The following is a 14,118-nucleotide window of genomic DNA, read 5'->3' as shown; positions in this document are numbered from 1 at the left end:
GGAGGGTCGCTGCCGCACCTCCGTGTGGCTTCCCAGGATGCACATCTGTGTTCCCGCAAGAAGAAAAAGTGGCACCCGGTGCTCAGCGTCAAAGACCCTGGGGCCTTGGCCAGACCCTGCACGTTCTGTCCTTGACTTTCCAACCACACCCTCCTCACGGGGTAGGTGAGGCCCTGGGAGGTAACGGGGGAGCCCCGGCAAGACCAGAAACGAGGTCTAGCCTGGGCTGGGGGTGGGCGGTGGGAGGCCCCGCTTCTGAGAACTCCAAGGCGGCGTGAGGTCAGGGGCGGGGGGGAGGGTGACACCGCTCCACCGGTGACACACTGACCTTCAGGACCCAGCAGAGCCCGGTCTGTTTTCTGTGGTGCAAAACAAGAACAAAAGAGGAGAGGGCAGAGGGCAGAGGGCAGAGGGCAGAGGGCTCGGCTGAGCGGGGGCAGGGGGCACCAGCACCCCCAGCCCAGGAGCAGGTGCCGGTCGGACCCCACACAGGTCATGAGCCGGCAGGCTGAGGGCCTCCAGGGACGCCGCAGGGCGACTGCCTCGGCCCTTCGAGGCCCCGTCCCACCCGTCGGAGTCCCAGGCACTCGGGGACAGCGAGAGCTGGCGGCTGCCACTCTGGGCGCCTGAGGTCCACACCAGCCCCGCGGGTGAGAACAGCCGCTCCAGCAGGCGACCTGTCCTCCTACCACAGCTCAGGGGCTTCGGGAGGGTTGAGCCCTAAGGGCTGAGGGCCCTGCCGCTTGGAGGGCCTCAGACCCAAGGCCACGTCGGTCTCATGCGCCTGGAACCTGCCTGTCCGCGGCCGTCCAGAGCCTCCTCCCTCCACCGTGTTCCCACCTGCAGAGTGGCCTCCCCCGTTCAGCGAGAATCGGACGGAATGACAAGTGACTTGTGGATGCCACTAGGCAGGGAGGGAAAGGCGAACCGAAGACACGTGCATGACCACGGCAGCTCCCACATCAGTCCCGCAAGAGGCAGGGCCCCTGGAGCTGCTGGCACCACCCCTCCCAGGCCGGGCACGTGGCACACACACCTGCCGTCCACGTGACGGGCGGCAGTCCACCCAGAGCAAGCCGTGGCTCAACCCCAGGCAGTGGTCTGAGCGTCTGACACGTGACGCATCAGGCTGCAAAGAAACTTCCGGCGGTCCGGGGCAGAGCTCTGGGACCTCTCCGTGACGGCTGGGGGCACGCGGGGCGGACCTCCGGCTCCAGTCCCTACAAAACTGTTGGGACAAAGGGGTTCCATGCTCTCGGGGCTCACCTGGGAGCTGCCGTGGGCACCTTCGGGGTCGCACAGCTGCACCTGCCACGTGTGCCTCAAAGAGCCCACACAACAGGGAAACGGATTCGCGCACCCTGACTGCCTCCCCGGGTTCATCCAGGCACCTGCCTGCAGGCAGCGTAGACGCGGAAAAGCGATGATCCAGCAAAGCCAGGGTCTCTGGGGAGCTGCCCACCCCCCTCCCCGCCTGGCGCCTGGAGGAAGCGCCGGCTCGCGTGGGGAGCTGGGGGTGTCGACAGCAAGGTCCCCCCCCCCACCTCGGCCGACAGCCGGATAACCCTCCTCCCTGCCTGCAGCCGTGGGCCACCCCTGCCAACAGCTTCTGCAGGGGGGCTGTCAGCAGTGTCCCCACGCACTCAGTAACTAAGTAACCACCAGAAAGAGCAAGTGGGTCTGGCCGTCCTGCACCTGACTCACCAGGTCTACGGAGCGATGAGAGCCCCCCGCCGGGAAAGGCAGGCTATCAGCCGAGGCTGGTGAGCGGGCCCCCCAGGACTCGGGCCGGGTCCCAGGGTGGGCCTCCGCGGACTGGGCTTTTCTCCCACCCTTTCCCCGTTCCGCTGGTCCTCAGGCTCCCTTCCTTTTGGGGAGCCCCTCCCTGCAGAGGTGGTCCTGGGGTGGGGGCCTGTCCATCCATTTGCGGGGCAGTGGGGGGGGGGACACAGACATGTGCTCCCGGCCCTGGGAGGGAGAGGAAGCCTTGCCCTTTCCCACAGGGCTCCCCGGAGCCAGGATCCAGAGTCCTGGGAACGCTGGCGACCACGGCTGAGGCCCCCCTGGCTGACAGCAGGTGGACAGCAATACGGGCCATGAACGTTCATCCAAGAGGAGCCCTGAATCCGTTCCCTGAAACGTGCCCAAGTAGCTGCTCTATGCTACCCGTGCGGGTGCTCACAGCGTAGCTCACTTCACACGCGTCACATACTTTCATGTGCTTTTCATTCCTGTGTGACTCAGGACACAACGGACGGGCTTCCCTCCGCCCCTGTCCTTGCACGCCATCGCACAGGCGCTCTGCCCCCTAATTAAGAGGCTGCATTTTCAGTCGGGCCCACGACGCATGTGATATACTCCCCATGCCTCAGGACGGCATATAGAACCACAGACACACGGGGCCTTTGAGTAATTCAACCAGATGTCCCTTACTAGTCATTAACATCACCACCAAAGGAGGGGACGCGGCCGCCCCTCCTGCCCCCTCTGCTCCTGGTGTCCCCAGACGGCACGCGGACCACTGAGCGAGGGCTCCGCGCGTCCCCGGCGCGCCTCCCCGTGCCATCTTCGGCCAGAACGAGGTGGGAGGCTGCTGCCTGCCTGAACCTCAGCCGAGGCCTCGCCGCTCCCAGCGTGGGCACGTGCACGGCCCCCACCCCCACCGCAGCGGTGCCCCCAGACACCCCAGGGCTCTTTGGGGGCCCCCAGAGCACAGACGCCCCCGCCCAAGGCCGCAGCGAGCCGTGTCACGCCGGAAAAGTCCCCTCTGTTTCCAGTCCCGAGGATGGGATCTCGGCGCTGAGACTCCCATTGAGGCTGGTGTGGGTTTCATTTATCAGATTCTTCGTCACACGAGAAACGATAGTAAATGATGATAAAGGAGCGGGTTATTTTTAACGCCCTCCAATCCCACCCCTCCCGAAGCCACTCACACGTCCCCAGCCCCCGACGCATCTGCTGGAGGGTTGGGGAGGCGCCACGCGGGGAGCAGGTGGAGGTCACTGGCACAGCGGCCGAGGGCGGCCAGGCGCGGGGCTGCGGCCCTCTCTCTGTGAGCGAGGCTTGCCTCTGCAGCCGCGACTCTGGCGACGGAGCTGGGCACCGTCCCCCGGCCCAGAACCGCCAGGAACAGCTTCCCCGCCGAGCCCGCACCAACCCACGGCGGGCCTCCCGCCAGCCCCTGCCGGCTCACGCCTCGGGGACACGCATGCGTGCCACAGAACCGGGAGAGGCTGTCGGGCTGTGTTCGAGCCAACGAGCATTTCCGACGGAATCCTCGCTCAGGAAGGGTGCCGTGTCAGTGCCCGCTCCTCTCCCTGTCCCTTGTTCGGAACAAGCTGGTGGCTGCAAGGAAGCTGGTGACGCTCGGTGCCAGCTGCGAATCTCGTGACCACGACGGCAATTAGCGACTACGGAAGGCCGTTAAGGGGCCCGATGGGGTCACACGTGCCCCTTCCCAGCCTCGGGCTCACAGAATTACCCTTCCCTCTCAGAACAACGAGCTGACTCGGGACGTGAACGCTGGATCGTGTCCACTCTATCACACAGCCTGGCCCGGGGCAGCGGCTGAGGCCTCGCGGGCCACAGCGACGGCACTCGGAGCCCCGGGACCGAGGCCGGCACACGGCGAGGGCGGCCGGCCCGGTGCCGACCTCCCCACCCCGCCGCGAGCGCTCGGCAGCAGCTGTAAGAGACGCTGTTGACACGACACACGCCCGTCTCACGCACTCGTCTGCCACCGAAAGGGTTTACAGAGCGAGACTTAAATCCCCAGACCACGTTCCAGAGACAAATCCCAGCTTCGCCGTTCCAGGCAGACTTCCCGGCCTGCTCCCGCCCCCTCCGGGTCCCAGAGCCCCCAACACCTCGCCCCACAAGCGGCCTGGCTCGGCCGGGCATCAGCTCTCACGTCTCCCCGCTCCTTCTTAGTGTTTCTGTCGCTCTTCCTGTTACATTAGGCATCGACACAAAAGCCGTTAATCTGCGGGCAGTGCTGTAATCTGTCAAGTGAATAAAAGACGGGAGGAAAATATATTAAAGTCCCTTGAAGAGGAAGGTGGGAAACACTGTTATGATTCTAGCCGTTCCCGTAACCCCCTGTTCCGAGGCCCGACGTAACCAAGGACGTAGAGGAAGGGGTTCCCTCTGCCCCTGCCCCAGCACCCCGTCACCTGGGCACCTGCCTCCTGAGTAAGCAGCTGGGTTTTAAATCTGGTTCCCGAGACCCCCGAACACACATTTGCACGCTGCATTCAGAAGCAACAGACAGGCCCCTCTTGTGTCCCAGGGGGTCGGGGTGGCCCCAGGAGTGAGCCGAGAAGGTGCCGCCCAGGCCCCGGGGCGTCCCCACTTCCCACACCGGGGCCACGTCCGGGGCTCCCTCTTCGGCCCTCGGCCGGCCGAGCCAGGCGGGACCCACCCAGGGGCCAGGATCGTCCCGACAAAGGCCGGACCAGCCACGGCTGCAGTCGGGGAACCACAATGTGTGCGCATCTCCGGTCACAGCCCGATTCATCTTCCCAAACGCTGGGAGGCCGGCTGGCCAGAGGGGGACCGGTCAGCCACAGGGTGGCCCGCAGCTCCACACAAAAGGTGAAGCGTGGACAAACGGCTCCCTGGGCCCCCCATTCTTCATCCCTGAAAAGCCAGAGTCACGGAAACGGCTACTTAATCAGCCCTTTCCCACTCATCTGCAGACAACAAGTCACAACTGCCGGCCGGCCCGCCTCGCCGCCCCCCTCCCGCGGGCCAGCACGCTACTGGAGGGCAGAAAACCGGCTCCCACGGCCTGAGGACCAAGAAGAGCCCCAGGCCTCCCCTGTGACGAAGGGGACAGCCCCTTGCAGCCAGAGCCTCCGTGTCACCGCACGCTGACGGACCTCCGGCACCTGGACGGCTGGACGGGCAAACACCGGGATGCCCCGTCTGAGGGACGTGCGCCTTCTGACCACACGCCTGCTCTACGGCCCCGCGGCCCGGCCTCCTCGTCCTCCACGGCCTGCCATCGCGTGACACACACGTGTGTGTATCTGTCTGCTTAGAGTGAATGCCGAGATTTCCTGTGAAGGGCTCTCCACGACCACCCACAAAAACACTTCACTCCGTGAGCCCCGTTCTTCCCTTAAACCCTGCCCTGCCCTGCAACCCGGCATCCTCCAACCCAGGGGACAGAAGCTCTTTCCTCCCGGCCAGAAGAAACTGTCCTTGAGACCCACGCCTCAGGAGGATGGTGCTGTCCCCTGAAGACACCAGGACCGCTCAGTCCCCGTGAGGCGAGTGGAAGGGACCCGTTCAGCCCCATGCAATTGGAGTGGCCAGCGCTCTGACCCTCTTTCTAAATCATTGCTTTAATATCAGGGAAAGGGCTCTTCGTCCCGGGAACTTCCCATGTAGACGAGCACTTTCGACCTTGGAGAGAGACGGTAAAACTTTAACGCGCGATCCCTTTCCAAGACGAACGCCCCCAAACGCGAAAGACCAGGGAGAAGGGTAAAGAACTAAAGGCCCAACGAGGCCCAGCTGCCCAGGGTCCCTCTGGCCACTTGGGGGAGGGGGGGGTCCTCTGGTCCCCTGGCAGCAGACACGGCTGAGAACAGCCCTCTGGGGACGTGCCAGCCCCGTAGGACCACCAACCCAAGGCAGGACCGCCCACTCCAGAGGCAGGTGGCGTGGCCGGGAGCTGGCCTCCAACTTCACCCGCAGGGCAGGGCAGGCCAACAGCAAGCCCCTGGGACAGTCAGCTCCCCCTTCAGGGCCTGGACCCAAATTCCACGGAGGGAAACGGCCACCAGGCCGATGGAGGAGGTCACCCAGCCTGGGGTCGGCCTCCCACACCTACCTGCTTCCCTGGGAAGCCAGCAGCAGCTCATTAATTAGGCAGGGAAGCAGCTGAATGTTGCAAATCCTTCCTTTGTAGGAACCCAAACCCAGGGCTAATGAGGACAGGCTAGCATTCCCCAGCCACTCCAGCTCCCTCCAGTGCTCAGCGCTCCCTGCTGGCCAGGGGGGCGCGGGGCCGGCCGCCCTGGTAGCAAGGTGCCTGAGGGCAAGGGCGGCTGACAGCCCCAGGCAGTGGGTACAACTGAAGGCCTGGCGTGCCCTGGGTCTCCTGTTCTGGCTCAGCCCCGGCTCTACCAGGACCAAGCTCCAGGAGAGCCCTGCTCGGGGCCAGGAAGTTTCCAGGAGTGCCCACCTGACCATATCGGAACCCGAGGTCCCAGAGTACCCTCCAGCCTCGAGGGTCCGACCGTCCAGGCATCCGCCTGAACCAAGTCCCAAGAACGGGATCCAGGGGCCCCCGCTCCAGCAGGCACCCGGAGGGCAGCACCCCCCCCCCCAACCCCCCGCACTTTGGCGACCAAGTCCCGGCTCCCCGAGCCCACGGGTCCCCGATTCGGCTGGGAAGGTGGCGTGGGGAGCGGCATGCTGCGCGCAGGCCTCGCCCTGGCTCCTGCCGGTCCCCCAGCCCCGCGCGCGCGCGCCCCGGCCCCGCCACCGTGGAGCGCGGGTGCCATCTACCGAGGGCCCGCGGAGAGCGGGCGGGCGCCGCTGCCAACGGGGCCGAGTGGGGCAGGGGACCGGCACGGCAGCCTCGGCGAGAGCTGGGGCCCCGAGCGGCGCGAGGGCACAGAGGCCGCGGCGCCCTCCCCGCGCCGCCGGTGAGCCCCGAAGCGCCGGGCGCGGGAAGGTCCGCGCCGCCGCTCCGGGCCCGCAGTGGCGCCGGCGGAACGTGCTGGAAGCCCGGGCGGCCGCGGGGACAGCGCCCGGGGACCGGTCCGCGCCGGGGACAATTACCTTCTTTGAGGAACTGAGCGTGAATCACCAGGACGAGGAAACAGCAGAGCGCGGCCCCTGCGAGTGCCCAGAGCGCCTTCAGGAGCTGCATCGCGGAGTGCCCACTCGGCCGACGCCCCCGAAGTCGCGCAGCGAAGGTCCAGGCGCCGCATCAGCGCCCCACCGGGTGCAGCCGCCGCGGCCGCCCGCTCGCGCCCCCCATCCGCCGCCACCGCCGCGGCCGCCGCGACTGGAGGCGCCACTCCGGGCGGCGATGCGCGTCTTTCGGGCAGGGGGAGGGGAGGGGCGGGGGGCGCCGGGGAGGGGCGGCGGGGCGGGGAGGTTAGCAGAAAGTCTCCGGCCGCGGCGGCCGCCGCTCCGGCCACTCGGCCACCATCGCGGGCTGCGGGGCGCCGGGGGCCCGGGCGCGGGGGGGCGGCCGCCGCGGCCCCATGAATCAGCCCCGCCGCCGCCCCCGGAGCCGCGCCGCCCGCAGGGCCCGGACGGCGGGCCGCGGATTGCGCAACGGCCGGCGGCGCGGGGGGGTGCTGCGCGCCCCGGCCCCTCCGCCGCTGCTCGGCGTCGCCTTCTTCGTCCCCTCCTCCTCTTCCTCTTCTTCCTCCTCCTTCTCTCCTCCTCCTCCTCCTCCGCCGCCGCCGCCGCCTCCGCCGCCGCCGCGCCGCGCTCGCTCCGGCCGGGGCTCAGGGGGCCGCGCCGCCGCCGCCGCCGCCGCGGAGAGCCGGGCTCGGGGCCGGGACTGCGCGCAGGGCGCGGGGCTGCCGCACCATCGCCGCCGCCGGGGCCCGGCCGGGCCCGCCGAGATCCAACTTGCGCGGCCCGGGGCTGGCGGGCCGGTCGCCCCCCCTTCCGCCCCGGACGGGGCCGGCCTCTACGCTCCCCGGAGCCCGCGCCTCCGCCACTGCCGCGGGACGAGGCCCGGGCCGGCGCTTCCGCGGGCCGCTCGCGCTGGCCGGCGCTGCCGGGGCCGGGGCCGGGGCCGGGAACGCGGCCGGCGGAGGGGCCGGTGGCGGCGGCCGCCGCGCCGACAGGTGGGGCCGGCGACGCTGCGCGCCTCGCCGCCCGCGGGAAGCCGCTGCTCCGGCCCGGCGGCGCGCGCCCGCTCGCTCGCTCGCTCGTTCGGCCCCTTCTGGGGAGGCGGCCCGCGCGGCGATCGGACTCCGGCCCGCGCCCGCCGCCGTCTGCGCTCCGCCCGGTCCGCGGAGCCGCCGATGCGCACTGGGCCGCGCAGGGGACCCGGGGGACCCCCCGCCGCCCTGCAGCGCCCCCGCCTGGCGCGCCGGCGGGTCAGGCGGGGCCTGTCCAGCCGAAAACCGCGGGTCGGGCTCCACCTAGGTGCGCAGGGGCCTCACTGCAGAGCCTCCGCGGCGGCTGCGGGAGCGGGGCGGGCGGCCTCCGGCGGGCTAGCCCAGCCCCCTCGCACCCCCGCGGCCGGCGGGGGAAGGGGGGCGCGGGGAGGACCCTGGCCCAGGCCTCACTGCGGTCCAGGCCCGACCTGCTGTGGGTTCTGAAAAAGGGCCCCTCTGCCCGGAAACACATGCGCGCGCGTCCGCGCGCGCGCGCGCGCGCGCGCGCACACACACACACACACACACACACACACACTCTCTCTCTCTCTCTCTCTCTCTCTCTGGGTCTGGTGTGTGAAATCCTCCAGGCCAGCTGCTAGGCGCCCGAGCACGTGGGAGCACAGTACATGCCCAGGGAAGGCTCCAGAGGAAACAGCGGGCACCCTCCTGCCCGCCTCTGTCCCGCCCCTAGCAAGGGCGGGTGTTTCTTCCTGGCGGATTTCCTCACCTTCCCAGGGCCCTGGCCCAGGAGCATCTGTGGTCAGCTCGCCCCCAAGCACAGCGCCCAGGGTGGTAGGCCTTGAGGCACTTGTGCACCAACTGAATCCAAACGCCCAGCAAAGAGCCCTGCAAGGCGGTTGGGGCAGGGACCTGGGCTCGGCCCTGCGCTTCCTGTGTGAGGCCCTGTGGGGGGGGGGGGGGTCACAGACCATCCTGGGGCAGAGGGTCCTTGTGAGTGCGAGGCAGGCCCGGAGACGTGGTGCAGGGGTCACAAGAAGGCTGTTCCCTTCCTGCCCAGGCATCTCGGCATGGCCAAGGGAAAGAGGCCAGATCGGGAGAGGGCTCCTAGAGGTCAGATAGCTCTAACCTCTCAGTGTACATTTGGGGAAACTGAGGTCTGCAGAGGCACTGGACACCGGCACCAAATCCAACAATAAAAAACCGGCCAAGACTAGCGCCCGACTTGCTACCGTCTGCCTCTCACGATTCTGCTGTGCCAGCCCCTGATCAGAAGGGGGGGGGGGGATGACAGGCAAGCCCACACCTCTGGGTGAGTCACCTCCCTGGGAAGTCGGCAGAGACCAGGACGCCAGTCCAAGCCCTCACCTGGAGAAGTGGCCTGGATCTCACTCCAGCCGGGGACTCAGGAGCTCAGAGAGGGTTGGTGTTCTGCAGCCCCTCCTCAGAGCCCCGTTTCCTGCCCTGCTCCTCTGCCTTCGCCCCCAAGACGCTTTCCAGTGATGCCCTCACCTGAAGCGATCGCTCAGGGAACCGCCCTGCCCAGCATGCAGAGCCTGACCTCCACCAAGGTCATTGCCTTCCTTCCTCACGTGGAGCTGAGCCGTCCCCTTCAGAAGCCTTGAGGGTCACCGGGGCACGTACTTCACCTGCACACCCAAGACCCCAAAGGGACCTCAGTCAAGAAACAGAGCCCACCTCTGACAGCCACCTGTTCCCAAGCAGGTGGCTAGTATTTGAAATTTGGAAAAATATCCTAAATTCACCCGGGAACTTTTAAAACTAACCATTTGGAGGATCCATCTGTAAAGAGAATTCAAGAAAACAAAGTTCATAAAATGAAGGGTGTGGGGGCATTATTTTTCAACAGGTGGAACCGAGGGACCTGTGTGTCATGCCACAGGGACCGGAGCCTCCCCCTTCTCGGGGCGCCGAGAACTTCCGCCGGCAAATGTGTGCGGCGTTGCTTGTGACCTTAGAGAAGGTAACGGGAACATCGGGGGACACCCAAGGCCGGCGCCCACGAGAGCCGGTTAGCCGTGCACATCACGGGGGCCCATGGTGCCACCGGGAAGTCTGTTCAAGAGCAGGGCACGAGCACAAATGCAGACCTCGGGAGGAGACATCCAGTTCTGATCAGAGAGACGTTTTCGAAAGTGACAGAACAGCAACGGTGCTGGACAAGAATGGGGACAATCTGCCAGAAAGGATGGGAGGTTGTGGGGCCCGTTGCTGCGGAAAAGAAAAGGGGCTGCAGCCGGACCCATCAGAAAGACGCCCAGGTCCCCCCGACCCCCCGCCAGCACCTGTGATGCCAAGGGACGGAGCAGCGCATCCAGGGGGCACAGGCATGTGCTCACAAAGTGGACGGTTGGGGGACAGGGTTGTATTTGCAAAGTGCCGGGTTAGTCTGTACCCCCACCCTGCCCACGTGACACACAGCTGGTGTCAGGCTTTAGTTCAGGCCAGAGCCGGGAGAACGCTGTCCAAAGAGAGGGGCGTCCAGCCCGGGGAGGGTCCCCAGAGTGCTGGAGGCATTGGACCCTGGAGGGAGAAAGTATGCACGTTGTTTAACGTGTCCTTAATTTACAACTGGCATTAACCTTCCATCGGGCATGTAGGCAGTCAACACGATATTTGGGTGTAACTCACGGAAATCACAGGAATCCTCGTACCATTTTACAGCTCTTGGGAATATTGCAAAGTGGTGTTTATGTTCACCCTGATTTCTAACTAGAGCTGTCCCACGGCCAGACATTTTTACATAATGTTTTAATAAAGAAGTAAACATATTACTGTATCAAAAGAGACTCTCCAACATTTGATAAAACTCATTTCGATGTAATTGGTTTTCTTAGTAACTTTCCATATTTCTATGCTATTCTGAGAAGGGTCCCATAGGCTTCGCCAGATCGCACAAGCGAGACTAGGAAACACCCCCCCTCCCCACCACCCCGGAATGTCCTGGTCAACCAAGAAGCCTGCTGGGCTACCCAGCCAGACCTGCGCTAATCAGTCACTGTGCACCCCTCAACCTTTATTCCTGTCCAGAGAGGACCTGGCAGGCAGGGCCACGGGGCAGCTATGGAAAGGCGGTGGTGTGAACTGGGAGGAAGGCTCGGGATATTGATATTCTACACTTGGCAATGAGGTGGCAAGGATCAGAGGTGCTTCAGGGAAAAGTGAAATAATAAAAATCATTCTGAGTAGCATCATTCAGGCTACTGTGAGGAAACAGAAAGACAAGAAAGAAGTCTTGGAAATGAACGTGCTAACCAACGTGAAGCTCGACGGCGTGGACATGCCTGAACACCAGGATGTGGAAGATACTGCCTAGGACGTGTCCCAGAATAGGGAGCAAGTGGAAAAAGCCTTGAGAAGGGAGGTGAAAGTTGAAACATGCAAGGTATATCCTGGGTGCCAAACTTTCACTCACTAGAAATTCTAAAAGAGGGAAAAAAGGCAACCGAGAAGAGGAAACAGTCAAATAAATGAGCAACATCTTCAGATAGCACGGGCCTACCATATTCTGAGTAGATCCGATGGGCAGGCCCAGACCCAAGAAACGCAAGAAACTCTCAAAATTCGGCAGAATAAAAAGAACACGACCAACAAATAATGACTGTTCGTTAACAACACTGCCTTCTAGAAGCTACTGGAGCAGGCAGGGTCTTTAAGTTCTGATGGGAAAAGATATGGCATCTAGAGTTTTATACCCAGCCAAGCTGTCGACAAAGCAAACCATTTAAGGCCGTTTGGAAGTTCCATTTTCCTATCACAGACCCCAAGCAAAAAGCTGGCCTGGGAGGACAGCCCAGCTGCCCAAGGAATCAAGAAATGAGCTGTGTGGACACAGGACGAAGGAAAACATAGCCTCTCGACTCTCCCGAAGTACGACAGATTGTCAAGAATATACGCATACAGATACACTAGACCCTCATATTCAGAAGAGCCTCCTTCAACGGGCAAAATCTTTACCACATTCTTCTTCTTCCAAAGTGCTAGTCACAAATATGAAACCTGCATAAACATTTGTGCAGTAATACTGCCATATTTTCATTTTCAAATTTTAAAATCAAGATGTAGAGAAAGCTTGGAGAAGTATTTATAGTAGGAGGATAAATAGAAATTTTTACATCTTGTTTTTTTAAATTATATGAAAACAGTGAGGTGGGGAGTTGAAGCACAGAGCGGGCTTGGCGCCTTCTTCCCCGCCGGGAACGCGGCGAAGCAGGTGCCCCCAGCGGTGACCAGTCACAGCATGTCAGGACACACCTAAACTCAGAAGGTTAGGTCAGGTTAAGTCAGGACAAGTTACAGTGGGAGGGCCAGAACGGGGAAAGAGAACTCTATTAACAATTCTGTTCCTGGGGCAAAGGGCAGGGTGTGGGGCAGAGGGAGGCAGAATCCTGCCTTGCATTTTGAACCTGGATTTGTTACTTGAAAGTCTGTCTTTTCCACATGCACGTCATTCGATGCTCTGTCATTTGAGGAAACCTAGTATCGCAAAGACAGCGTGAACTGTGTTCTATCCACGTAACGTGACTGTCCGCGTCCGTCAAAGAGAATAAGACAATGGCATATATATCCGTGGACATGCGTGTGCACATGTTGCTAACTTGGTGTGAACGCACACACTTTCTAACAACCAAAGGCTGTGAGAGCAGATGGGGCACGACACAGGCCTTGGTTAACGGGGAGAAGTCATCTCAGTGGGGGAGAGTCAGGGTGGCCTCCTCGGGAGGGGAAGCCAGGGGCACCTGCAGGAGAGGGGAGCTCGCCGGCAGGCCGGGAAGCAGGCGGCTCGAGTCTAGGACTTGAGGATGTAGAGGATCGATGTTCAGGCCAGCGTGTGCCGACCCGGAAGGCCACGGTCTCCGGGAGGCCTCGGGCACGTGCAGAGTGGAACTGGGGATCGGGACACTGGGGCGAGTACAGCATAGCCTTCAGGGCCCAGATGCCCCAGGCAGGCCCAGAGTGAGGTAGCTCCCTCTCCTCCCGCGTCCACGATGGGGCGAGTAAGGAGGGCGGTGTTGTGTGTGCTCGGGGACCCCTGGAGGGGAGCCACCTGGAGGCCTCGCCCTCAGCCAGGACCAAAGCAAGGGCCCATGGGGACTCTACCAGAAGTGACCACAGCCGCTTCCACGTGGATGTGGGTGGCATCTGTGTGCAACTTTGTGGGACCCAGCCCCCACATCAACAACCCGGCGGGGCCTGACCCTGGGAAACAGAGCAGAGTCCCCACGGGGTCCCCAGACGTACCCCCAGGACGGGAGAACGTGTCTCCCGAGGTGGAGCCGTCCTGCCCACACAGACACCCTGAAGCCTTGACCGCTCCCCTACTCCCAGTGTCCTCCAGAGGCCCCATCCAAGACAGACAGGCCAGAGCAGAGGCCGCAAAAGAGAAAGCCTCCTGGACCGAACTGTGACGTCAAAATCACGCGGTCCCCGGTATTAATGCAGAGCACACTCGCGAGGCGAGGGGAGAGAACGGGTTAGCATGGAGGGGACGGACGGGGAGGAAGGCCGGTCCCCAGGAATGCCGGCCTCCGCCCTTCTTCCCTTGCCGCACTGGCGGGGCCACGACTAGGCTCACAAAGACGACACGCTTGGGACAAGCGGCCACGGGTGAGACCCACATCTCTGGCCGAGAAAGGAGCCACAGCGAGGAGAGCAGGTGTTGGGACACCGTCGAGAAGGCAGGGAGGCCACCCCGATGTGGTGGAGGAGACGTTACAAGCGGTCAGACCCGGGCAGTGATTTAAGGCCGGTTCCGGCGAGATCTGGAGAAGGCCTGGATGAGGGCGTTGCTGGGGCCGGCAGCGGGGGTGGGGTTGGGTCTGCAACACCCAGGATGGAGGGGGTGGGCGGCTGGGGCATGGGGCATGGGTCTGGGGTGGAGAGAGAAGGTCTGGGTGCCCAGAAAGGCAACAAATGCCCAGAGTGGGGCAGGCTGCACCCGTGGGCACCTCCAAGGGGCCCCGTGGCCGAGTGCCGGGCTGGTGCCTGGACACCCAGCGGGCTGGGGAAGAGGCGTCTGGCCGGCAGGTGCCCCTGGAGCCCCCGGGTCACAGATGCTCAGCATCTGCAAGCAGCATGCTTGTGGGGCTTCTGTGCAGCGGCCCCCGCGGGCAGGGGGTACACGTGACGGGTGACGGGGCCCGTGCATGACACACGCACCACGCACGTCAGCGCACACAGCACACGTGATGGGGCACGCGGAACACGCAAACAGTGGCCCGTGGGACAGGGACGCACGCACCAGGGAGGGGCCGGACTCAAACTGGACTCTGTCTGA

At 63.9% G+C, this 14,118-nt stretch overlaps 1 protein-coding gene across 2 annotated transcripts in view; it reads right to left on the bottom strand.

Moving 5' to 3' along the window:
* Window positions 1–14,118, bottom strand: part of TAFA5 (TAFA chemokine like family member 5) — a 191,756-nt gene that overhangs the window by 113,644 nt on the left and 63,994 nt on the right. The window contains exon 1 of one of the 2 annotated variants that reach the window (XM_011284349.4): window positions 6,796–7,034. The exons of the other annotated variant lie outside the window; for it this stretch is intronic. Within the exon in view, the coding sequence (XP_011282651.1) occupies window positions 6,796–6,886 (91 nt within the window). The 5' untranslated portion in view covers window positions 6,887–7,034. Of the gene's footprint in view, window positions 1–6,795; window positions 7,035–14,118 lie in introns of those variants that run through there. 2 annotated transcript variants of the gene reach the window in all.

This window comes from Felis catus, chromosome B4 (assembly GCF_018350175.1).
Source record: "Felis catus isolate Fca126 chromosome B4, F.catus_Fca126_mat1.0, whole genome shotgun sequence".
In the NCBI taxonomy this organism is placed as follows: domain Eukaryota; kingdom Metazoa; phylum Chordata; class Mammalia; order Carnivora; family Felidae; genus Felis; species Felis catus.
This window is presented reverse-complemented; position numbering and strand designations above follow the sequence as displayed.